The sequence below is a fragment of the Strigops habroptila genome, chromosome Z (assembly GCF_004027225.2).
Source record: "Strigops habroptila isolate Jane chromosome Z, bStrHab1.2.pri, whole genome shotgun sequence".
NCBI lineage: Eukaryota > Metazoa > Chordata > Aves > Psittaciformes > Psittacidae > Strigops > Strigops habroptila.
Genome location: NC_044302.2, coordinates 97,094,289 through 97,121,243, shown reverse-complemented (window position 1 = coordinate 97,121,243; position 26,955 = coordinate 97,094,289). Strand labels below are relative to the sequence as shown.

Below are 26,955 nucleotides of genomic sequence, written 5' to 3'. Positions count from 1 at the left end.
TCCGTTCTCTTTTCACCTCCCTTCAAGAAGAGTGACTTTTAACCTTATTATTTATATTACCCTCGCATCTGCAGTTAGGCATTGCACAAACACGCGATTGGAGGGAAGTACCTGCCCCAAGGAGCGCACAGATGGGCAGAGGCAGGGGAAACATTAGACTGGGAGATAAACCGTTTTACTCCATGTCATGAGGCAGAGCTAGGTATACAGGCCAGCTCTCAGTTTGATGACACTAAACCCCTCCTGTGGTGATACAGAGCAGCCAAGTGCCCATCTCCATACTGCCGGCAGCATCTGCCTGCGGCAGCAATTGCCCATCTGGCTTCCCAGGCGAGGGAGGTCAAGCATGGAGGGGTGAGCTCATCCCCCGGCCCAGTCCCTTTCTGCTGGCTTGGATGTAATTAGCTGGAGTAGTTAGAGCTGCCTTCATGCTTTCCTTAGGGCCATCACCCCTCCCATGAAGCCTGTGGATGTTGGGCATGCTCTGCTCCACCAGGGTCTTACAAATGCCAATCAGCTCAATGTGGGCTTGGCAAAACAAAGACCAAATCCAACTTGAGCAATAGTTTTAAATTTGTTTTGGTTTTGGTTTTTGGTTTTTCTGGTTTTGTTTTTGTTTTGGTTTTTTTTTTGAAAAAACACTCCAAATTTTTTTCTCTCTCCTCCTATCTTTCCCTTCATAGGCATCTATACTGTCCTGGCAGTCCACAGGCTGGAAACCTTTCACCCCTCTGCAGCTAAAAAGCAGGGAGATGTTTATTTTCTTCCTCTTTCTCAAAGCTAATGAAAGCTTTTAAACACAAATGGCCGGAGATTCACACCTCGCATCCAGAGTTTATCTGAACTCACTAAAAGCTCTTAGGTTTCCTGTCTCCCAGTGAACATAAACAAAGCCCACAAACAATCACACCTCCCCTTGGAAACTATGGAAAAACATTAATTGCTAAACCCAGCACTGAAGTCCTTTGGTTGACAGGTAGAAAAACAAACACACACGGGTGCACACACGCGCGCACACACCTACCTTGCTTGCGAGTCAGTCCCTGGAATGTGTAATACAAGCACAGCAGCTGCCTATACCACTAATTTAAGGAAAAGGTCAAGGAAAGGTATGTATTCAGCATTTGCTTCGAAATACTCTATAAGGATAATGTGGTGGGGTTTTTTCCTTTCCGTTGTGTTTCCCAACACTTCAATGTGGCCCTTTCACATTCATGCCATGAAGAGAAGTAAACAGGGCTGCTTCTGACACTAAAAATCACCTGCTTAGTTCTTTGAACTGGGTTGGGTTTGAGCGGGGGTTGTTAACAGTCGAGGAGAAAAGGTATGATTTGTTTTTGGAGAGGGAGCTGCTTAAATATTAAGCAATGAAATGTAGTTACAGCTGCTACTCAGGAAGAATAGTGGTGATCTTGAATGAGGAAGAGATGAACCTTTTGATGTTTTGAAGTCAAAAGTAACCTAATAATACAATCAGGTAATAAGGAAAAAATTAGAAACCTTACAATTTCATGCAAGGAAAAAATCTGGATTAGTCCTGTGCAAGGTAATCCTCTCTGTCTCACTCTTTGGTATAGCATTCATCAAAACCCAGAAATATTCTCTAAAGGTCACAACCCTCTAGCAATAATGCTAGAACATGGCTTTCCCCTTACTTAACTTCTTTACGAAAGTGGAAGGAAAATAATAATCTTTATAATTCATGTATTGATAGCAAAATATTTAACTTTTCAACCTTGAGAAGAAAAGAGTAAATTCACAGGAATTACTCTGTGAATTTGCCTCAAAAGGATTCCTTCTCCACCCCTATTATTTTTATTTTTTAGTAGTAGATTATTTTTCTAATAGGATTAACATTACCCTCTTGGCTTCTGTGTAAATGGGTGAGTTCACCTTGCCATAAGCTGTTTCAGCTGGAGCAGAGAAAAGAGATTTCTTAAATCCTTGAAGGGTTTTTTTTTTTTTTTTTTTAAAAAGTCTCCTGATGGGTTATTCTTCTCATAAATAGAGACATTCATACTGGCATCCCTCATGACAGAAACATTCTTGATACAGGCTGCCCCAAATCCAACTAGTTAAACTTCAAGGAAAAGGTCTTGGAGCAACTTAACGGGCTACAAAGCTCTTGGCTTGTTATAGAAAAAAAATCATGCTTGAGGCTCAGACCTGCCAAAAACCTGCTCACATGGGCTGGCCAGACGCACCTCTCTCTTCCTCCATCATTTCTTCATGACAAACCTGTCTCTCTTCTTTTCACTCCTGTCCTACTGTTGGGAGTGATGCCTTTTCATGGCCCAGCTCTACCAGCAAAAGGCTTCGTTTCAGTGCTGAGAGAAATGGAGAAGAGCCCTTCAGGATGAAAAGTAAGATAAGAAAACAGCTTATTCCACCAAGCTAAAGAGCAGCACTTCCAGTAGAGGTAGGCCATTTGCACGCCATTTGGGTTCACCTGAAGAGATGCCCCTATTCTTCTCCCATCCCTGCCTCCTGGTCTGCCAGTGAGCATGGCGCTGAAGAGGAGAGTCTACATTACACTCCAAATGCATTACTGCTCCCTGTGCACTGCTATAGGCCATCAGAATAAACCTGACAGTGCTTTGAAGTCTGTAAACTGATTCCTAGGTAACTGCTTAGAGTTTCTCTCCTCCTCATGCCCAAACAGCTTTTCATTTGATGTTCTGGCACTGAGCTAATCTGAGAAAGGATCAGAAATTTGACGCTATTGACAGTAGTGACAGGAGTGTCTCAGTGTGACAGCTGATTGAGCCTGTCTCGCATTTCACTGACAAACTCAATTGCTCCAGTAAATCGAGTGAAAGCCAATACAGGCAGCTCCTCCTCAGGCCCTGGGTGCATCCCTCACCTCAAGCCCTTCTGGGGGCCCCTGGCCATTGCCACCTCTTATAGATCCCAGATAAGACCCCCATGGAAAAATGGACTCACAGTTCAAGTGGACTTAGAGGTCAGCAATGCAGTGTTTACCCTGCTGATACAAAACTTGGTTTATCTTATTTCTCTCCATTCACAATTTTCCTTTTTTTTCTTTTAGAGAAAAGGAAAATCAAGTTCCATCCTAAATCCTTAGCCCCGCCTTATGCTGTAACAACCATGCAGTGTTGGAGGTGCAAGAGTGTGGCATCTGAAAGGCCATCCAACCCCAAGCAATGCCCATGTGGCAGCACATTTTAGGGATAAGAAAAAGAAATACAGGTCTGCCTGTGTTGGCATTCTCTGGTGTAAATAAGCAATAAAATCCAGCTGTGAGGAGCAAAATCTTAGAAAGGTAGAAAAGGTGGGAGGAGCGGATCAAGCCCATTGCGGATGGCAAACTTGTGTTAGCAGAGAGTCACCAGGCAATTAAAGTTAGTAACTTCACAAGTTTTTTCCATATATTAATTGTGAAGCAGAGGTGTTTGTGGCTCAGAGCTCAGAACAAACTACCAACCAGACTGAGCACCAGGCACAGGGAACCTGAATTTGTGCAGAAAACAGCGCTGGGAGACGGGCTACATGGTGAGGAACATATGCAGGCTACTGTTTGCAAGTGGAAATCAAATAGGTTGCCTTTACCAATAATGAAGGTTGAGGTTGACATGGTTTCTGTCTCTCAGATTTCAGCATGGTTTATTTTTACAGAGGCAGCTTCCTTGTGCAAAGTGTTGGCAAACAGGCTGCTGGCAGGGAGGTAGGGAGCGGGGAGGATGGGGCTTCTAGGGGAGGACACAGGAGCCTTTCATACCTGCTGGGATGGAGCAGCAAGCAGCGGAGATGGAGCTTCAGAAAAGAGAACTGAAATTTCATAGAGACAAATGGCCAAGCTATTAATCTTGTTGACAAGAGGAGTAAGATAAGATGTAGGATCAGAAGAAGCAGAAACTAAAATGGTGCTGAGCAGATATCAGGTGCTGAGAGAGCAAGGGTTAAAGATGACAAGCTGAAATATAGAGCTGTGCAAATAAAGTAACAGGCTTTCTGCTTCATGAAGTCATATGAATGAGTAACTAAAGACACCCTTACTAAATATATTCCCCTGTCCCCAAATTCTTAAAACACGTCAGGTTTTATCTCCACTTACCCTACCCAGCAAACACCTGAGGATACAAAAGCTACACAGTCCCACCTGCCTTGAAAAAAAACAACTTAAACATTACAACACCTCCACCCCAGCGTTACGCTCTGATGCCAGGATCAACGCATAGATGGGCTGCCCGCCTCTCTCCTCCCTCTGCTCCCTCGCAGCTCAACACTTCAGATCTGCAGCATCCTATGGACACGTGTGCTCCTGACCAAATGACCTCATCTGGACTGGTTTGAGCCTTCCAAGTCAAAATAAAAACAGCACATTGAAACTGGCAGTGATTTTCAAAGGTTTAAGTTGGGCCCCTCTCAATTTTCATTCAGCACTTTTATACATTTTGTCTGCTACAAAATGGGAGCATTATATATTTCCAGCTCCAATACATATTTTATGAACCTTCAGAAAAGCTGCCTCCTATGCAGTTAATATTTTGGTTCCAAAGTTAACTGGTTAAAATGCATATTAATAGATTGGGCATGGAAAAAAAAGGAAAGAAAAAAAAAAAAAAGGCGGCAGGTGAGAAATGCTGGGGGGAGAAAAACAGCAGCAATGTTTGGAATGGTTCTGCAGCCAAGACAGCAAACCTGGTCTTTTTAATGAGACCACCCAAGCGAGCAAGACCTTAAGCTCTTACTCACGTGTGGTATGTTCACTACAGTGTAATTCAAAGTCCAGAGGGGAGTGAGAAAAAGTAATAGTGGGGTTTAATAAGGGCTTAGCAGATGAGAGAAAGCACTGGGTTGCCATCAAAGATCATTCCCAAACTTGCCAGCAGAATAACATGTGATCCCAAGTCCAGTTCAATAAGTGCAGGAGTAGGGACATGGTGCTGCTGGAACAAGCTGTGGCTGCCTGGACTTGCCAGAAGTCAACCATTTTTCATCAGCTTCTCCTGAATGTACTGATGTTGGATTTTTCTGGAGGTAACACCACCTCCTCTGCATACATTTCTGACTTCCAAACAAAACAAAACAAAAAAACCCCAACAAACCCCAAAATCTCTTCTGAAGGCCACTTAACAAACAGAGTAGCATGTGAGTTTGTGGTATCTTCTCCAAGCAGCCTATGCAGGAAGCCTTCCTTTATTTTAAAGCCATTAGTTAATTCAACCCCAGTCCTTTAGGTGTTATGAATAGTTCAGTCGGGTTGCCTAAGTCAGGCCTGAGGTTCATTTCCAGGTCATAATTAAAAATATTGCCATTGAGGAAACGCTATTTATGATGCTCTAATTGCGAAGATAAGACAAATCAAAAAGTAATAAAGCGAAGTTTAGAAGCTACTTAAAAGCAGCAGATGGAGATACAACATATCACCCAACAGTGGCAAAGCTGGGCACTTAGATTACGGTTCCTATTGCTTTCTCAAGTCTAGCTGAAACATTCCCATCAGCAAAAGCCTATGGTTAGATTTAGCTGTGGCATCTCCAAGGACAGAGCAATAGCCATGTGCAGTATTGGGTGTACCAGTATCCTTTCTCTCTGGGATTACACTGTTTGTAACCTAGCCTCTAGGAAAGAGGATGATTGATGTATAACAGCAGAGGAGGGAGGAGGGGGACAAATGCGAGGGGGAGAAGACAGCAAAATCTGGTTCCCAACATGAAACGTTTAAGTCCTAAACTTCAGTGAGGATATGATCCTACCCTGCAACGTCAGGGTTTTTTTTGCCTCAGAATTAAAAAGAAGAACTTTTCCTGGTGTCACTGCAGGCCACAGAAGGTAAATCCAAATGACAGGGCTTAAGTTATGAATATGAGGAATTAGAGATGAGAAGTAAAGCAGCTTATAATGACTCTCCCATTTGCTCTTTGGAATACAGGCTTCAGTATTGATTTTGAAACGCCCTGCCTTCATCCTAGCAGCTTCTTGAAAATGAAGCTTGAGAGTTTCTTCTCCTTGCAGCCTCTTCATCACGATTTGATAATGATAAAAAGAGAATATAAAAGCTTTTGCAGGCTGTTATTCATCAGGAATCATTCCCTTGTTTTCTAAGTACAACCACTGACCTCTGGGGAGAATGCTGAGAGAGATATTTCAACTGACCTCCTTACAAAGATAGCTGTGGTTCAAATCAGAGCCTCTGTTCCTGACACTGTCAGTGGAGGGAAGAATGGAAGCCTCAACAACATGTCAGTCAGTCAGTCAGTCAGTCATCTAAAGTCAAACCATAGGAGTTTCCTGCAAAAAGATTACAACAGCTCTAACCTTGCAACTCCAGGGAACACAGAGTTTGTGGAAAGTGGCTACCATCCCCTTACCATCCTGTTTACCTAGATACTCAGGCAGCCTCCAGACACTTTTTGAAGTCTTGGCCTTATAGACAAAACAAGTATCCATATCCAAATGGGAATTTTCACACTACCTCATCGTCACCTGTTTTCCCATGCCTACAATGTGACAAGGTAAAAGACCAAGCAGCCCAGGGTGTACTGAGAAGGACATAGGGTTGTGAAAGTTAATATTATCATCTTTTCTGACCCCAGCTTCAGGGTAAGGTAATCACATCTCCCACTCAGTTGCAAAACATTTTGAGCTCTGTTTAAAGGGCTTGACATCAACTTCCAAAATAGTCATCACAGGCGTCTTTGGTAGGATAAGAGACAAGGCCTCACCCCTCGATAGCTTTTTGCTCAGTCTCAGTGTCGTGCAGAGAGAGCCCACCCTGTTCCAAAAATGGATTGAAATAACTACTCTGTCAACTTACATCCTTGAAGAGATAAGGCTAAGAAGGAAAACTAAGGTGAAATAACTTGGCTAAGTTTGTAGAACAGATCATTGCTGGAGAACGAGAGCCAATTTCCCAGCCTCCTACACTAATACTCAGCTGCTAAACTGATCCTCCTGCCCTCCGTAAATGAACTTCACTACCTGATGTGAAGGACAGTGAAATTTCCTGTGGCTTTTCATTTTCCTCTCTGTATTTTATCTCAACAAGAGAAAAGCCATTAATATTCGATCATTCCTGCATGTAAGACGCAGTTGCTAAAATGGTTTTGCACTTAACAGCCTCCAGTTGTAGTCTAAATTGATGATACTTAAAATGTGCCCATGAGCCATAGCAGAATGATCCCATTACAGAAGTGCCTTTGTGACATTGTGTTAGTTAAGGTTATGTTGTCTGGTTCTGAGGGTTTGTAACCCAGCTGTGAATATATTCTCCAGGCTGAACTGTTGCAGAGGGAATTTAGTCCTACAGCGAATCATATGGCTTTTTCTTTTATTTTTTTCCTACTTCAAATCAGATTTTTGTCTGGTTCTTTTTATGATACAACAAAAAAAAGAATAAAACATCCATCTGTTAGGATGCTAGCAGGAGCCATGCTATATTTCAAGCCTGTGTTAACCTACTTCAGGCAAGGCCTGCACCACTCTAATATCCAAGTACTCCCTAGTCTTTAACGTGAATGATATCCATGTAGTTTTCACTGCTTTATAAAGAGAGAAGAGACTCTTGCAGGAATTAAATCATATCTGGTTGTGTAGGAAACCTGTGGCAGACTGAAGGTCTGAATCAGAATCTCTGAAGGGTGAGATGACTCCATAGACACTGAACTATTTCTTCCTCCACCTGCTATAAAGACTTTCAAACTATAGCTTGAATGATGTCTCCACTGCACAAGGGATTTTTTTTCTCTTCCATAAAGACTACTTTGGTTACAATTTTATTTGACAGAGCTTTCAGAGTGGTTGGTTTCCAGGAGGTGATGTTTTAAAAACTGATTTTGACTTACATGAGGAAACTTTAAACCCAAGGTACACAGGTATCTTAGGCTGCTACTGTCTCTCATCAAACCAGACTTGTATACACAAACAAGAAACTCACAAAATGGGGCATAACAGAGAGCGAAAGAATAAAAGGAACAAAAGACTATTTAGATGGAGCAACGTAAAAATATTCTTATCAGCATGGTCAACCCAACAGCAGAACAGTCTCCCACAAGAAAATCAGGAAGAGTCACAGTCTGAGCTGCTGGAAAATTCAACTGAATAAATTGTCCATCAATAATCAATGTCATGACTGAATATTTGCTGAATCCAGAACAACCATATTGGGTACAATTCCTCACAGATGACCTGCTGAGATTTAAGACCTGAATGTCATATTGTCCTGACAATGACTTTGGTACAATGTGAGTAGAAGGAGGGCGCAAACTACCACCATTCTGCTTGGATATCATTTTGCACCCCTGCCAAGTGTGAAGTGCTCCACAAAGTTGCAAGCGCAGCACTCCAACCAACGAGCAGGTCCTTCTCTCCATCTGCCATCCTCCAAAAAGCCTTTGCACTTTCCTTGCACCTCACAGCTTTCAGCAGCTCCGAGCAGGCCGTTCAGTTTGCATGAACCTCAGAGTAGATGGGATCTGGATTCACGTGGCATCTGTCATCAAAAAGGTGGCTGGCTGATACTGACCCTGCCATGGTGTCTTCACACTTTGGCATCTGCTAAAGGGAAATGGGAACAAGACAGAATGGGAAAGGCAGAAAATGCAGTCAGAATGCCAGAACGCAATGGGGCAAGATGGTCCTTACTGTATCGTAATCAAATGGACAAGTCCAAATCTTCAGCTATGCCTTTTTCTTATTAATCTGCATGTTTTCCCTGCCTTGGTTGAGTTTTGTCACAGCAGGTAAGCTGGTAACATGGAGGGCATGAGACTGCTTGGAGCAGCTGAGCAGTGTAGCTTCTCTCTTCCAGCTCTTCCCCTCTTTGCCCATGTAGACACATCAATGAAAACAACAAAATAGTTATTAGTGCTCCCTGGGACTGCAGATCCTGAAATGACATGAGACAGCATTTTCTTCGGTAGCTTTAGTTCTCTTTTGCTTGTTTTTGCCTTTGAGGAGTACAAATGACCCTTTCAAAATCAGGATTTGAAGCTGACGATGACAATTGATAACACTAATTTTTTCACGTGTGAAGCACTTTCCATTCAGCGGGCTTTCAAATTGCTTTTCAAAACTGTCCAGCTTCCCTTCATCCACTACCAAAATGAACCTACCTCGAAGTGGAACAAAGGACCCATCAATGCAAGGTGGCAATACACAGCGATTTGGGGCAGAATAGTAAAGAATAATGCGCCTCACTGAAGGCACAGGGTCAAGCCCAGTTGGCAGAATACGTATTCTGAATAAAAGCCTGGACAAAACATCATCACCAGGACTTGCATGCTCCCACTCAAAAGGGAAAGTGCCATGGGTTCATCAGTCATGAGAAGAGGTCAGAGCCCTAAGTTTTACATCTCGAACAGAGGCAAGGCACCATGTTAAAGCACATATTCAGAACTGCATCAAAAGAGAGAGGCAAAAAAAAAAAAAAAGCAAAATGCTGACTGTCATTGCTGAAGCCTTTCCTTCAAAAAAAGGATTTTTTTTTTTGGCTCCCCCCTCCTTTCCTGTAGAAAGGAAAGGCTCTATTGAACTTCAGTCCACACTGTGCTTCACTTTACAGGAAGCCTAACCCATTTTGAAGTTAATATGAACTGCAAGAGTAGTATACAAGGTGGGAAACACTTGAAGTGAGTACAAGACTATTCATAAAATGAGTGAGAAAAGGAAATAGGTGATTATAAAAGGTCATTAAGAATGTCAGCTTACTAATGGCATTGTATGAAGGGAGGTGTAACCCACTGCAACACAAACCTATTACAGCTGAACTCGCAAAGGACACCCATAACCTCAACCTCTTTTGTTTGGAAGCTTACATTTAGGAAGTTTCTTTCATAACACTATGCCTCCAAAACTTACATAAATCCAAAGAATGGGGACTTACCCACCCAACTTCTATTTCACAGCTGCTTCAATTCTATACAACAGATGAATGAAACCAAAAAACTTTCCCAGCCAATAAGAACACAGATGCTTAGCTAGATTCAGCAATTACCAAAACACAACTGCTGTATGAAACTGGGAGGTCCAGGGAAAAGGCAGCTGGTGAGTCTCTCATTCAAATACCTCTTGTTCTCAACAAGATCCCATTGAGAGGAAGAGATTTCCAGCTTTAAAAAAAGAGTTTTCTGAGAGGTAGAACATTTTTTTTCCCCTACAACACCACCAGCAGCAAGAAAATTGTGGTGGGTGAATGGCAAATGAAAGGTGGTTCACGTAGCTGTAGGGTGTACCATCTTGCATAATATCCTGAACACTCATATCATGGGGTGAAAAACACTGATCTGGCAGCAGGAACAAGATGAAGAAGTATTACATGAGTGAGTATTTTAAAATAAAAAGTAAAAGTAAAACTGATTGCATGAGAGTAATAGCAGAACCACAAGGTTTGTTTTTAATAGGTACCAGTGCCGAAAGGGATGTGTTTGTCAGTGCTGCTATATGCATCTTAAAGGACTGGATGATCTAGTACGGTTTCTATAGTCCCATGTTCCTTGTATGACCACCTAGTCTGCTTTATTCAATAAACAAGATATTTTTAAGGACATTTTACTTCCCAGACACCTCAGACATTTAACATCCTCTCTCTTTGTATTTTATTTGTTCTTTTAGCTTTTTGTAACCCATGTATAATCCATTGATTTTTCCACCAGATTCAAATTCTGCCATAAACTCAGAGCAGGAGACAGTGGACAGCATACTTTCACTCCCCCAATTCTTTCCTCCTGCTTTCTTCCACCTATGCACTTCCAAGTTACCCAGCACTTTATTTTTATTACCTTTATTTCTTTTAGCAGAGAGAAACATTAACCATGGGAGTGAGATCCAGACTTGCTAAGACGGAGTCCGGGAGCCTTTGCGCTCCCTCATTTTGTGCTTCAGAGCATTTCTTGCTGACAAGTAGAAGAATGCAAGAGAGAGCCAGCGAAGCTAAGGCAGATTCTCTGAAACCTGGTCTCAACCCTCTAGTACGCCCTCAACAGATATTACAGTGCCGGCTGCCAAAAGAACTTAGCTCCGACACAGTTCAGGCCAGGCCAGTAAGCTATTTAAAGAGGATGGTTTATTTATACACTTTTCACCCTCCTTCGCTCTCCTCCAAACTCGTTCCCTCCCCTCCAAACTCCCCCTCTATTTTTTAAGACGGGAAATTACCAGTAGCCCTGAGCACATAAAATTTGACAGGGGTTTACCAGATAATTTGTACTGGTCCCTTTGTCTTTGCTGGTACTTTTATTTTTCAATAAATTCCTTCAATCATTAAACAGTGTTACTCCCACAACAGCTTTGGCAGAGATCAAAAGAGTGTGGCAGGTTTGTTCCGAATTTCTACTGCTATCTTCCAGGTACTGAAGAGCTAGATGGAGACAAAAGACGTTTTTCTTTCCTTTGCTCTCTTCCAAGGATTTTTTTCCTTGATTTCTATACAGACAATGAAAACATTTTAAAAAGTAGTTAAGATGGATTTGTGGGGGGGAGGGAGGGGAGAGACTGGGGAGAATGGTTGCAATCCAGTACTTAAGTCATTGTGCTTTTTCTGAAATAATGATGACATCTGTTGATAGCACTGCCTCACCTTCTTAAAAAGAACCTGCACTGCTAGGAAAACCAGAATAATTAGGAATTTATGAATTAAACTACTGTCTACTCTCAGCAGATCTCTGGTGACATGAGCGGTAGGGAGATAGGTGAATTTTGAGAGAGAGAGAGAGAGAGGGATATATATATATGTATATATATACAGGCCTGCAATCCCCAGTCCAGTGAACTGGAAAGCAAAGATGGACTCCTCACAACTTTGCGCATGAGGTGAACACTGCTCCGTGACTACCTCAACAACACAGTGTTTTTCCCAAGGAATCCAGAAATACTCAGAAAGGTGGTTGGTTTGGGGTCTACTTGGTACAACTGGAGACCCAGATAGCTAAGCTCATCTGCCATCTTGTCAGTTGTTGACACCTGCTACAACCACCAGAATAGATCTTAAAACCTGATCCTTGCAAAGAATGCACATTCCTTATACTTATATACATACTTATACTTGGATCTACCTAAGTAAAAAAAAAAAAAAAAAATCAAGCAGACAAATAAAAAACCTTCTGAGAGAATATTTCATCCCTAACACTGAATTCAATCTTTGGGAACAGACAAACTCTTGGGAGGGTTCAGGGGGAAAGGAGGACACTCAGATGAGGCTGAAGAAGCCCACAGGGGAAGCTGCATATTTAATTTCTGGAATGTGAACCATGTGCATCTATTTTTAGTTTTGAACCGAGTTTCTCTGCCTCCTGACAGAAGTCCTGAGCCCTGTGCCGGTGCAACAAGAGCAGTTGCCCAGCCATCCCTTAAAAGCTATTACTTCTTAATAAAGAGCAGCACTTAGGCAAGGGATGAAGTTACTGTTGGAGGGGTCATGATTAATAATGATTAATCTGATCCTTGCCAACATGAACTGGATCCACCATTCACTAAATAATTACTCTGCAGCATGGATACCGTTTCCAGAGAAGGCATACATTTGTCATATGAAAACCAAAAACAAACACGCAGAAGGACAGGAGGATCTCAGTTCTCAGTAATACTTGAGCTCACACAAGCTGCCAGAAAAGTTAAGCAAAGAGAAAAAAGAAAAAAATCAAAGGACAAGAACAGTTAAACAATCATGAGCTGCCTACCTTTTGGGAGAAGCAAGAGAAAACAAAGAAAACTAAACCCTGAGAAGGCAGAGCAGCATGTGCTCAAAATATGGAGTGCTCTGCTACTTCTGGTTCTCAACCTTATGTGTAGCTTTAATATGTGCATTATTTGTCCACCCACACATTTTTTTCCCTGTTTTTAAATGACATTTTTCTTTCCTCAGAAAGTACACAAATTACATTAGTACCCAAGAACCATCTTTCCTGCTTTATGTTAATATACTACTTTGCACAAGGAAATCCTAGTCCAGGATTGCCATTCTTATGCAACATGCACCTCAAACAATAAGCAACAGTATAATAATTTATAGGGAGGCATAAATTACTGGGAAATTAATAACCACTGTGAACAGCATATATAAACCTTACAATTACAGTACGATGTTTGCGGTGTAAAGAGTTGGTTCTGGGCCTCGGAGCACGGATGAATTTCATTCCCACAAAGCACACAGACATCTGGCAAATAGTGCCAATGGCAGCCAAGGACATGGGGGGATTGCTGCCAAGAAGTAGCTTTTTTTTGGGACTCCTTTCAGTCATACTGTTTCACTAACCCAAAGCTTCATCAAGACCATCCATAGAGGATGGGACACTAGTTCTTCAGCTGTATTCCCTTCCAGGTTTTCAAAACTTTGGGGAATTTACATTACACTGCTTAATCTTTCACCTCATCTTGTAGGGTTTGATTTCAACTGGGAGGCCAACACAACACAGGCCACCAGCCACTCTCCTGCTCTGGTGCAAATCCAACATAAAAGTTTGGTTCCTTGTGACTGTTGTGAAATCACAGTCCCATGTGAGCCTGTTTGGACTTCTGCCATCAATAGTGTTGGCGCCAGGATTTACACTCCGGTGACTTGCACCATGGAGAATACCACGCACATAGTTGCCTTTGGATGCCAGGCTCAGGAGATCAGACCTCAGGTCAAGGAGGTAAAGGTGCCTTCTCTTCTACAGGCTTACTGGAGAAATGCCAGTAAATGACAACCTCAGCAATGGGGTCATGACTTCGCTCAGCTGTGGATTTTCACTGGTGGGCAGTGTGTCTAGGACTTCTTTCAAGTTTCCAATTTACTTCAAAAAATGAAAAAAAAAACCAAAAAACTTGGCAAAGCATTACCTTTCCCCAAAATATTCAGCCAAAAAGTAGCTGGTTAGTCCCAAAACTTTAAATAGTTAATGATGTAAACCCACATACCTATTTATATGTACATTTATAAAATGAAAACTAAGTTGCATTTTCATACAACTTTACAGAGGCATCACAGGAAAACCCAACGCAAGATGACAAAAAAAGAAGAAACAGAAAAAGTCCCTAACAATGACAATGAAGGTAAATCTTTAAAATCTGAGACACGGCGCAGGAGGAGGGGATAAAGCTCTGCAAACAAAACTAAACCCAGTGCAGTGTTTTTCCTCTTCACAAACTGAAACAAGCTGTTCTTAAAATAATGCTCCCTTGGTTTTCTGGCAATTAGTGTCCTGGAGGATTAGCCTACAATCATCAGCAAGTGTTTGCCTTTCCCAGCCGATGTCACCATAGAAGTCTGTGTTTATCTACAAGGCCCAGGGGATAATTTATAAGCTGAGCTGAGGTCCTGCATTCACAGACAAATGTTCTGCATTGCCTCCCACCCTCCTATACTAGTTTCCTCCCCATCCACCTCCTGTCCACTGAAATACAGACATGACCCTGTCAGGGGCACAACTAATGAGCTTTACAGCCTCTGGAGTAAGCATTTCCCCAATAGTTTGTGCTGATAAAAAAAGTTTAGTGAGGTGGTCAACACACCATAGATACCAAAAATTATATTTCAGAAAGTAAGCAAACACAACGAATAATCTATCACTGTCCCAGAAAACATAAAAGGGAATGGGATGATTTTTCACTCCAAAAGCTGTTGCCTACTCTATAATTAAAGTGTTGCCATCAATGAGTTTTAAGTCCAACATTCAGGATTTGTTAAAGATAGTGTTTTGTAAAACCTCTCTACAATCAATATGTTCCCATTTAATTATTAATCTTTACTACAAGCAGTTTGCTGCTTCTCTAGTCCTGTTGTAAATCAAGAGTGATTCAACCACAGTACATCAAAACATGAAAGACTAAAATTGGTGAAAGTGTTCATTTCTAGATTAATTTTCTCCTGATGTGTTTGAACATCAACATGAGAAAATTAAGCTTGTATTTGAGAGAATGGGAAGCTATTCTTTAAAGAAAAGTAATACGAATCCTTTTCTCAATGGTGAACTGATAGTATAGCTCATAGCAGTGAATTTGTCATTTTGAAAGTACTAATTAAAGAAAAAAAAAATTACTGAAAGACTTAATCCTACAAAGCATTTAAAAGTGTGACCAACATTCCTCACAACAGAGCCCACTGAAGGACAGATAGATAGTAACAGACATTAACAAAATGAGAATCAGAGATATTATTAGTTAGGGTTGATGAACATGCATGTTGGAAACGAAACACATTTTTTCCACCTGAGAATTCATCTCTTTTCCCATCAGTAAATTATCAGGAGTCCCTGGAGCTCTGTGGACATTGTTTGAATCTGCTTCAGGTCTCTACCTGGTCACAGGTTGTTCACAAGGTACATTAGAGAGTAAAGGTATTTGATATTTGAGATCAACTGCTTCATTCTACCACATCTTACATTAGATGAACCAACACTTTTAAAATGTTTCTGCTCAAATAAAGTTTTATTTCATTTTTGGAGCAAATGATCTCTGGATTTCAACTTTTTTTTAGCTACAAAGCCAGAAGGCCATAATAACTGAAAACATTGACAGGGACAAACTTGTCTGGTCCAAATAAGTGCAAAATGGTAGGATGTAGGAAGAGACCACCAGCTGAACACAGTCCACCTCACTTGCAATTACTGGACCCTAGAAGTGATCCCACTTACGTCAATTTGACCAATTTTAGAATAAGGGACCATTCATTCCAAGTACTGAATATTGAATCCTGGCCGTTGGTTTGTGAATAAGTTTTTATATGTCTATCATAAGGAATCTCAATAAAGAATGTTCTCGTGATGGTGTCACTTCAGAACAAAAGCATGCAACGAATGGCACATTTCTCTGCAACTATTGCCCATCCAGGCAGCTGCAGTATGAGACCAAAGGTTGCATGCATTTAGCCAGCAAGGAAGTGAGATATTCTTTAAGAAAGGCATTGCCTGGAATGTTTTTTTATAAAGAAACAGAATTCATGAATAAATAAACCAGATGGGAATAAGCCAGACTAGGGCATGAACAACTCCTAGTGCAATGAATCCTGATCTTGCTTGAGGGTTTTTTGACAAATAACAAATAATTTTTGACAAATTAACAAATGTTAACACATTCTTTTATTTCCACAAGTTAAGGTACATATTGACTGACCTGATCTGAGTCTTTCACTTGAGCATTTTTCCCTTTTCTGCAACCACAACTCATAAGCAGTTTCGTATCTCCAATGACTTTTCCCTAGAAGAGATAAGGCAAGAAAAATATTAGCACAATCTGAACCACTGAAGACCAAGAGGCTTGTATTTCTGACTAGAAGCAAGGGAAGAAAGGGCATTAGGGAAACCTGTGGACTCATCCTGTGTTGCTGGATCTACAGCATCGTAGCTTCCAAACTGTTGAGAAGACTTCCCCAAAGTCTCCCAAACTTCGCATAAGCAGGGGCAGAAGGAAAGCAGGGTATGTAGGAAAGAACAGCGAGAATACAGGCAAGCCATGCTGAAAAGGAACACGTTATTTTAATCCAATGTTTTCATATTCATACATGAACAGGAACAAGTCTACCATGCTCAGAGAGTACAAACTGGAGCGACTTCAGGTAAAGCTCATTTACCAGCATTTCTGCCGACCCTCACCAAGCCAGTGCTTATGTGCTTTTAATGTAGCTAGATTTGGTGGAATAAAGTCTACAGGTGTGACTTGCCCTCATGAGGACATATAATGAGGTCCATGTACCCACTGACAAGATTTTGCCAGGAATTCAACAGCCCACCCTCACCCAACACTGCTGGTGCAGGCCCTGAAACATCAATAACATGCTGGGACCAATGGAGATTTACAAAGAAACAGGATCCCCTCAATCTCCTTTTACCTTCAACCAACAGTTTGGAACACTGAGCTTAAACACCTCCTTTTGGTTGACAACCCATCAGACTGACTGAGCGTGATCTGAGCAGCAAGGCCTCCTAAGTTAATGTGGTTCTTTTCCTGGGGATTATGAGAGTCACTTTGGTTCTTCAACAAAGCCTTTTTGGAGCATATCAAACCTAGACGTCTTAATAAATCACCATGGCAGAAAGGGTCTGGGGTTCCAGGTTTGGTCAAAACGGCCCTTGAGCTCAAACAGTAGCACAGCCAACTGAGTCCTCACAAACCCATCACAATTATTTGTTTTCCTGTAGACACACACACAGACATCACCTTTTTTTCAGACTTCTGCTGTCTACAGCTGAAAAATAAACACTCTCAGCATCTGCTGAGCAACAGAGTGAGAATCTGCTTGCGAGCAGTCAGGAAGAGTCACGAGATTTCAGCTGGATGAATTTATATGGAAAAAGAGACCTTAACACTATAGGAGTTAATGAGTTTCACAAAGTGGAAGCGCTCTGCCCTAAATGATCAGGAAGGGAAAGGGCACGGTTAAAAGGAATTGCAGCCATTGCTCAATGTCAGGGCACAGCAGAGAGATGACCCTTGGTGACAGGAATTACAAACAGGCAGATAAACTTCTGGTCATCTCAGAAGGGCCTGCAACCTGCCAGGTGTGGTGAGGTCTTTTACATGGTGACCCCAGCATCTCACAAGTCCCAGCAAGGTAAGATAATGTGCAAAAATTATCTTTTCTCTGATTTTCAAAAGAGATGCTGGGAAGAAAAAGACACCAAAAAGTCTGTGCCTACACCTGATACCTAACCAAAATGCCCAGTGGGCTGCTGACTGCAGCTGGTCATACTTCGGGGTTTTCAGGGGACTATTTCCAACTGGCATCCTCTACCTGTGATTCCCATTTATCAAAGGTACTTTGCTCTTGCTCCATTACTACAGTCCTACTCTATAATCTCTTAAACTCAAAACGAAAACCATTCCCCAGAAAGAAGTGATAAAAGTAAAATTTAAAGCGATAGTGTTAAATTATTATGGTAGAGATATGAAATTGAGGCACAGGGAGATACTTGTATGTCTAACCAAAGGAGACTTTTTAGACACACCACAGGACATGAAACAAGTTAGAGATACAAATGTTCCCAAGGGAGACCACATATTTCGTAACAGGCAGCTGATGGACAGCTGGGATACCTTTGGGTGCCTATAGCAGCAACATATACCTGTGTTTAGGCAGCTGTTTCCATACATCACTGGCTGATGGTCAACTTGTCCCTGTATCCACTGTAAAGTCATAATGTTGAAAAAGATACTCCAGCTCTTTTTACACCACAAACCAAAGTAAAACTCCCATTTTTAAACCCTTCTCTGCCTTCTAGGATATACTGTCATGCAACCTGAGCTCATGGCAAACCATGTCCATGTTCTCTTGTCTGGCTGGAAACACCGCCAACTGAAAGAAATGGTAACATGTTGCCTATAATCACCTGGGAAATCAGCAGCAGAGGGGAATAGGAACCCAAAACTTGATAATTTTTTAATTTTTCCCTGACAAGACATGAGTGCAGGGGCTCTTCCATTCCCTAAAAAACGAATGAAAGCAATGTACTGGATGAATAACCTCACCTCCTTTCTCATCTGCAGATGCACCTCTACTAATAGTCATTGCTTGAATTAACTACTATCTCCACCTTTTTTTAGGAAAGCTTATTATGAGCAGATGCTTAATTTAGGGATAGGTGTCTAACATTAGGCAGCTAAGTTGAAAGGCAAGGGAAAAAAAAAGCATATGGACAACATTTGCAGCCAGTCGCAACTCCGTGCAAGAGCAGATGGAGGCCTTGTCATTCAGGGGTTTCCTTGCATACACCAGGCAGTTCAGTGGGGATAAGGAAAGGGGGTTCTGTTTGGATGCTTGTCTGGAACCAGATTAGAAGAAAGCACTCTTTTCTGCAGCACACGCCTTGTGTTACATTAAACATGCATATGCAACTTCAGCTTTTATTCAGCAATCTGAAACTGAGCCCTCCAGGGTGCTAAGGGTCAGTGAGTTTTTGTTTGTTTATCTGTATGTTATTTTACAGTTTCTAGTGCCCAAGGAGTTTGTTAAGAAATTAAAACACCTCTCTGGATCTATCCTGCTGTGGTTGTTGCCTCCTAATACACCCGTCCCTCCTCCATCCAGCAGTGCCTGATGCTTACATGGGAGGGATAGGAGAACACTGCAAAGAGAGGAGCTTCATCTCACTGGGTACTATAGGCGTTGGTCTTAATTTACAGAGCATAATTCCATATTTTGTGGTGTTTTAATAAAGGGATTTAGGAGAAGTACAGTGATCTTGAGAGCTCATGAATGTATTGCTACTAAATGATCTGCTGCTGCCTGTTGTTGGTGCTGTGCTCTAGTTTAGAAGCAGCTACGAACAAGGACTTCCAATGGCGGAGCTCGCTTTGCCTTCTGCTGGCTCCCACCCATCATCACACATCCCCCTTCCCAAGGCAAAGAGCAAAAAGACATCCCAGTGAGCACGAAGAGCAAAGCACATATGTTTCACTTTCCCACCATTTATAGGGTGTTTCACTGGCCTCACCCTCACTGTTGCACCATGGGCTCCAGCAGTTGGCCAAAGCTTGCAGAAAAAAGAAGAAAAATAATAATAGTAATAGTAACAGACTTAATTATCTCAGCTGCACGGGTGACAGGAGCTGATCAGTTGCCAGTTTTCACAGCCTGTGGTCGAGAAATACCAAACTGCATTACCCAGAAGTCAAATGAGGGCCGGTCACAACTCGCTTCACGCCAGCAGCTCCGGGGAGAGGCCGGGGGCACACACAGATTGGAGGCTGTGAAGAGCCCCAGCTCTGTTTTGTTGCCCAGAGAAGTCCCAAAAGGAGCTGCCAGCCCTGTTTAAAAGAGTCAGACATGAAGCACATGGCACCGGCGGGCCTCCGTGGAGCTGCCAGGCTCTGTGCTCCAGAGGAGCTGGCTGGGATTAACCAGAGGATCCTGTCTGCCTCCCACTTTCCCAAGGCTGCGGCTGGAAACATCAGCTGGAGAGGTGGGCATGAATCCATGCACCTTGCAGCCGCTGGCAGTTTCAGCCAGGCTCTGACCTGCTCGATTCCAGTTTTGAGCAACAGCCATTGAAAATACTGACCTCACCCCCAAGGAACTGGCACAGCCTGTCTCCACTTGGCCCCTGGAAAGTCTCACTGACCAACCCTGGCCCCAGCTTTTAGCTCTTTCCATCTCTCCTGCTTTACAATACCCACAAAATATCCCCCACCAACAGATGAAAATGTAAGGTGCAGAAAGTATAGCTGAGCCTTGGCCCATGGCAATCTGGGGAAGAGCACACATCTTCCAGCATTGTCTTTCCAAGGCTTTTATCAGCATTTCAGCTGCTAGAAGCAGCCTGGCTCTTCACAGAGCTTTTTCTGAAAGAGCTTTGTGAAGCTGAGCTAAGCAGCCTTTTGCAGCCTCTTCCCTTTTCTTCCTCTCCTGTATTATGTCACCAAAACAGCTCTCCAGCATGACACCCTCATAAACACAGAGACTGTGCCTCTTAAGGAGATTACAATAGAGTAGGGAGGCAATGCCATCCTTCTCTGACTCTTTCGTCCATCCAAATATCCTAACATTTCAAAGACCGGAGGGCAGATTTGCAGCCATATCCCCCAACATCCTTCACCAGGCAGGCTGTGCAATTCAGCCTGCTGTCCTGCCACTGCGCTTAATAGTTATTTTTACCTAAAATCATTACTGTTTTTTACTATTAGTTACTTAGTAACATGCCAAGAAGAACATGGTGGTTTTATGTTGGGTTTTTTTCCCTAGGGCCATACATCAGTGTATCACCAAGAAGAAAACATGGTTGTAGTGCTGCAACAGTGAACCCAAAAAGAATCCCCACGGGTGCCTAAATGATGTTGGGAAGAACAACTAATTAAACTTATGGCTTTTAGCTGTTCTGTCAGGGTCATCTAAGTGTCTTGAAGAACTGTTGCCCAAGTGCCTAAGGTGGTAGAGGAAAAGGGGGGAAATGAAGGCAAATGAGAACTGAATCCAAGGTGGAGGCAAGCGGCAGTACAACAGACAGCTGGTGTCTGGGTGGTGGTAAATCACCCTGAAATGAGCCTCTTCCCTCAGCTCAATGAGGCCTAAACAACAAAGGAAGGCACAGCTTGCAGCCGGACAGCCTGCTAGCCAACCACAGACACACATGACAGCTTCATTCAGGAGCCCGGAGTCAATACAAAAGCTTCGAAATCAATCCGACATCCTGCGACCTCAAACAATGCGCTAAATCTTCTCAGAATTGGAGCCCCAAATGAGGGGGAGCAGCATTCAAGGGAGATCAAACCACAGGGCTGGCATTGAAAGGGACTAAAAAGGAGAAGAATGTTCCCAGTTTATTAATGGCGAAGTCTGGCCGGCTGCATCCCAGCCGCCGTAGGTTACGTTCATTAAAGGGCAGCACTTTGCACGTATTATGCAGAGGGCTCGGAGAGTATGTGTGTGTGCATGTGTGCGCGAGCGTGCCCCTCGCTTGCTAGAGATCAGGATGTGCCTTTCTGCTTAGCACTGTTGTCTCCATCAGAAATTCCTCCTGTGTGAACCACAAACGGGGTTTTTTCCCACTTGAGCGACTGTATGGGCAGAGACGCGCGCACGCCCTCACACATATGCACGCTCTCTCTCGTCCCAGAGCTTGAAAAGCATAAAGGAATTCAGACAGGCTCTTTACAAGGGAAAAAAATAAGAAAAATAAAAGCCCCACGTTTCACAACCCCTTCCCTCCTGGCCATACTCTCAGCTCACACACACACAGAATCCATTACAAAAGGCTGAAGCATTATGCGATTGCTGCTGCTGCTGGTAGAGCTGATTGCTCCATAAACCCTTTCCCGCTCCTACATGCCATAAAAGGTTTGGTCCCCTGGCACAAAAACCACAAAGAGGGAAATAGAAAACGAAATTCTTCAGTCCCAGGAGCTGGCCCCTCTGGGTAGGATTGTCCCTTCTGGGGTAGTTTCACCTGCAGCATCTGTTTTGCAGCACCACACACAAATGACACCCCTCCCCCTACAGCAACAAAAAGGCCAAGCAAATCCTTTTTATCAGCTTCTCTTTGAAGGCAGGTGGATAAGTGGAATATAGACACACACACATGCACACAAAAAAAAAGATAAATACCATTTGCAAGTGTACTTTTTGGATTTGCCTGTGCTAATTATCTTCTTTTCAGCTGCCACATGTTTGAAAGAGTCAGGCCTTGCAAGTTTTCACCTCCTCAGCTGCACAACCCAATATGGAGCGCTTGCTAGAGGAGGTCAGACATGAAAAACTCTTCCTTTTTGTGCTGAAATGGGAGTAGATGAAGAGAAAAAGCTGTATTTTTCAAAGCCGTCTATGGATTCTGATGTATGATTCCCATGCATTTTCACTGAAGATGTATCAAAGTCCAATCACCTTTGCTTTTCATATGTTCAGAACAGATACGCCTGTGGGAGCTACCACCCCCTTTCAAATTTGGAGAAACCAAGTGAACAGACAGTGAAAACAATAAATGTTTCTTAGGATACAGCAATTCCAGCATATTTTATTCTCAAAAGTTGGGGAAATTAATGTTAAGGCTCCATGAAAAATCTTCTTGCTTTTTTCACCCTTTATTTCACTAGATTACACTATTATTGCCACAACTCTGGAGTCCTTAGAGACCATGGGCATGATCCCTACCAACTTCTCTGAGAAGATAGATAGCTCGATTTTTACCTAGTGATAATGTCATATAGATGCCAGAGGGCAACTGGGCAAAGACAAGTATAGCAGATTCAACAAGTGTTTCTCCATCACAAGATAGGATGGAAGATCAACTCTATATGAAAGACAAGATAACGTGATAAACTAACCCCAGGCAAGAAGACAGGAGAAGTCTCCTCTTGGTTTATCACCAGCAAAGCAAAAAGCCTCTCAATTAGCATTTGTACGAAGAGGAAAGCTACAGCCCGGGTGAATGCCCAAAGATGTGATAGATGAGAGGTAGGAAATGATGGAGGGCTGCAACAATACCTAGCACTGCAGACAAAAGACAGTCTTCCAAGAACAGACAGAGCAACATTCAAGGTTAAGTTTATTGGGAGAATAATAAGGTTGAAATATTTTATTTTAAAATAAGCTTATCTTCATAGTGAAGTAGCACTTTTTGTTTCAGATATCTAGTGATTCTAAAAGTATATTTTCAAACTCAGGAAAACTGAGCTACCTTTTTTTTTCTTTTTTTTTGCTTGCTTGCCTGCTTTAAACTCTGCTATTTGAATAATTTAGCAATCTGTCTTAAATATTTCACCAATAAACCACAAGCTTGTGTTTCTATTTCATGTTAAAACTAATCAGCAGAGAAATGCCTGAGCTGGAAGTTAAAATTCTGCTCCACCACGCCAGTGGCACATAATCATTTCTCCGTAGACTCTCTGGTGAATAAAAACTTCTTTGCAGAATTAATGTCATATAAAAAGTTCTTTGTGCAATCATACAGCGCAACTGCAGTTCAGGATCTGCATTCTGCCAACAGGGCTTGAGATTTCCAAAGCTAATTTGTTTATAGAGTTTTCCCACCCTGCCAAGCACAAGTATGGAGCTTAGATGAATCCCAACCACAGGCGCATCAAGCCAGAGTCCCACTTCGCCAGTCAGGATGCTGATAATATTCACAGAGCTCTAAATGGTCCACATGTGTGATGGTTGTATTGGGATTCCATGTTTGCCCGCATGGAAGAGGAACAAGTAGAAAAAAAATACAGATGTTTTTAGCCAAAATGAGAGATTTTTACAAATGCCTCTGGAGTGAAGGAGGTGACAGCCAGCACCAAGGAACCCCAAATCTGTTTGAGCATCAATGGGAATAAAACTTCTCAAGTTCCTAAATTGTTTACAAACTTTTAACTACATTTTATTAAACATCTGATGCAAAATCAACACATTTATAAAAACTAAGAAAAGTACACCTACCCCTCCTCACTGTATCCCAGAGTCCCAGTTGGTTGAAATGAAGCCAGGAATCCTCACATATGTATAATTTAGTGTGATTAATTCTAATTTTGTTCTTAAATCAATAGGATACATTCAAGGCAAGACCTTTCTTGGTCTCAGCAAAATCCAAAATGGTGAATGATGTGAATGGTTAGCAAAAAGTTGACAGCTAACATATTGAATCCAAAAATCAAAACAGAAGAGAGAAAAATGACCACCAAAAGGAAATGGGAAAAGGGGAATAATTGAAATTACATTATTGCTAAGCTGTCTTTCATTTTGTTTTGTGTCAACTTTTTACTTAGTTTTGTAACGAATTTTAAAAAGTCATGCCTTCTGACTCAAAGTCTACAGCGAATGATCTCCTACTGATACCCATAGAAAAGTATGAGCAAAATATACGTAATCACATGCACAGATAAAAATCTAGGGCAGCATGATTCCTCGTCTGCAGCTGGGCAAACATCTCCTCATCCCAGCTCCTAAGACTGGCTGGAGCTTGCCTGGGGGAGGATGGGCAAGATGGAAATCTGAGACATGTCCTCCTCCTCCTTGTTTGAGGACAGACATCTCCATCTTTCCTTCCTGTGTGCAGCTGACAAGACTTCCTGCACAAACTGTCACGGAAACAGCTAATTTATTGCTTTGTGTTACGAATGCAACTAGGGCTTCGGTCCCCTGCACCCCTGACTCCCTCATCTGGGCCGCTTCATCCCCAAAAAGGTCTCCCCTTCATCTTGCCCTTCGCCTCCAACACACACTCCTTCTCCTCTTTTGCTTTTGTAACTTATCTCCCTGCAAGCTACTTCCCAACAGGAGTTGAAATTAAACAGGCTGCCCATATGTCATGGCTCACTTGTTGTCTGTTCCCCTCAATGCCATCTGGCCTATTTGCTCAGCCAAAGGGAAAACAGAAAAAATAGGGAAAAAAAGAAGAAAAAATAAAGAGAGAGAGAGAGAAAGGAGTGGGGGGAGAAGAAGAACAAGAAAGATAAAGCCAGACACAATGAGGACAAGGAGAGAGGTGATAATGCTGTCTCTAGCATCTGCTCCTTGGCCAGGCTCCCAGAGAGATCAGTAATGGAGAGTAGAACCAGTGACAATTAACCCAAACACAGTCCTGTTTATTTAACCTGCTCAGAGAGATCAGGTCAGGTGCTGCTCCTCTGACAAGGAGGCACCATGCTCCAGCAAGGATCTTCCCATTGAGAAACCTCAAGCCAGAGAAGGCAAAGGGAGATCCTCAGCTCCTGGAACTGGGCTGGAGAAATAAAAACCAGATTCTTCAGAGTATGACAATTGTGCTGCTAGGCTTTAGTTTTCCTTCACTTTCCAAATCACTTCTTCTTTTATATAACAACACAGGCAGAAGATCAAGGAGAAATGTAGGGGGAGTTGCAGAAAAGAAAGAAACCAGAAGAGAAAACCCAAATGAACCCAAAATACCTCGTTATTTCCGCACTGCTTCTCTGAACACTGAAAAGTTTTGTAAATTGCTGAGCACGGAGATTGATTGTTTGGGGTTTTTTTTAAAGGTAAAAGAAAAGAGGGTAGCTCAAGAAACTGCATGGCTCATCACTAAACATTTGTGCCAGGGTGGGGAGAAAGTCTGGAAGCAAAGCTATGGGAATAACGTAATTTATGTTTGCTTTCAAAGCTGAAATGAATACTTGAAGACTGAAATAAAAAATGAATAGAATAACCTGAAAAATAGTTTTCTAAAAAGGACACTAACTACACCATTTACACAGCAGAAAAAAGAGGGGGTAAAAAGCTTGCTTTTTCAACAACTTTTATTTCCTTTTCTTTCTTTTTTTAGTTTTAAATAGACATTGCATACACATGCACAGGCTGGTGTATCTGCTGGTAAGAAATTCAACAGTGTTCCAGTCCTCTTACCTAGTTTTGCATGTATCTACCTCCAAGAAATGTGAGCAGAATTCAGCTCATATTTGCAGAGTGCGAACTGTGAGTAACACAGAAGCATGTGCGCAAAAATACATGGTTAGCTCTGAGATAGGTATCAAAAGCCATACGGTTTTTTTGTCTCCAGGCAGACACCTCTGAGCCATGAGATGATGATAATTACCATTAAAGCTCCATGAGATCATGGTGGGGAAGCCCCTATGGGGAGAGGCATCCTGGGAGGAAGAGCAGACCTCCTCTTTCTGAGGCAGCAGTGGTTGCGTGCGGGCACAGAGAAGCTCCAGATGCTTCCTAGAAGGAAAGGTGTTGCTGCACTAACCATTAGGGAAAGAGCCCTTCCATTAGCCATGTGCCTACACCTGAGTCCTTCGCAAACACACGGATGAGAAGAGGCAATCCTGCATGAAGACAGTACCTTCTGATTCACGCTTGTGTTTTCCTACTGCAGCCTGACTTTACAGCACAACAAAATTAAGCCAGCTGAATGTTTTAATGCATGATCATTCCTCTGCTTGCAGCCACCGAACAAAATGAGCACTGCTTATATTAGGCTCCACATTTTTCTACAACTGCATCTGCACATGTAGGTAGGTAACATACAGAGCATGGCAACGGGTGCCCCAAAGCAAAGGCTGCATTGATTTTTCCAGCAGTTGGGCTTGCAGTCCCTTGTAATAGAGAAGGACTTTTCCCCCATCCAAGAAGTCCACTTGCAGCTTTTGGAAAGGAAGAAATGCTCTGTGAATGCAAAATACCTCATGACAATGGAAACAGAAAACAGAAGTTCACCTAAAACTGAAACACAGCAGCATTTCAGAATCTGAGCATGGAATCCAACGTTGGGAACAATTAAAAGCAGGAGCAACAACAACAACCAGAGACAAGCCCTGTCTGAGGAGATGAATTCCACCTCAGGTTTCGGGTGACATCACCAACCCATCCACGCTCTTGTGATTTATCAGCTCACCACGATGCACCTCTGTGGAGTCATTCCCACCTGTCTTACTGCAGCCCATCCATTATCCTCTACCTAATTACTTCGACAGCATCACTGCAACAGAGATATTTCCTACAGCTGAGCATTTGTATTCACAAGAGCTGGCACCTGCCTGGTCAAGTTCTTCAGTCTTTACGTTTGATATTACTACAATGGGAAGATGTTCCAGTGAACAGAAAAGTCCACAGAACCAGCAATCAATCTGATTCCTCCATTCAGATTT

General features: G+C 42.4%; 1 protein-coding gene across 3 annotated transcripts in view; it reads right to left on the bottom strand.

Annotated features, from left to right (window-relative positions):
- Nucleotides 1–26,955, bottom strand: part of SETBP1 (SET binding protein 1) — a 269,322-nt gene that overhangs the window by 202,187 nt on the left and 40,180 nt on the right. For all 3 annotated transcript variants that reach the window (XM_030511888.1, XM_030511890.1, XM_030511889.1), the window contains exon 3: nucleotides 16,051–16,134. In XM_030511888.1, the coding sequence (XP_030367748.1) occupies nucleotides 16,051–16,134 (84 nt within the window). The remainder of the gene's footprint in view (nucleotides 1–16,050; nucleotides 16,135–26,955) is intronic.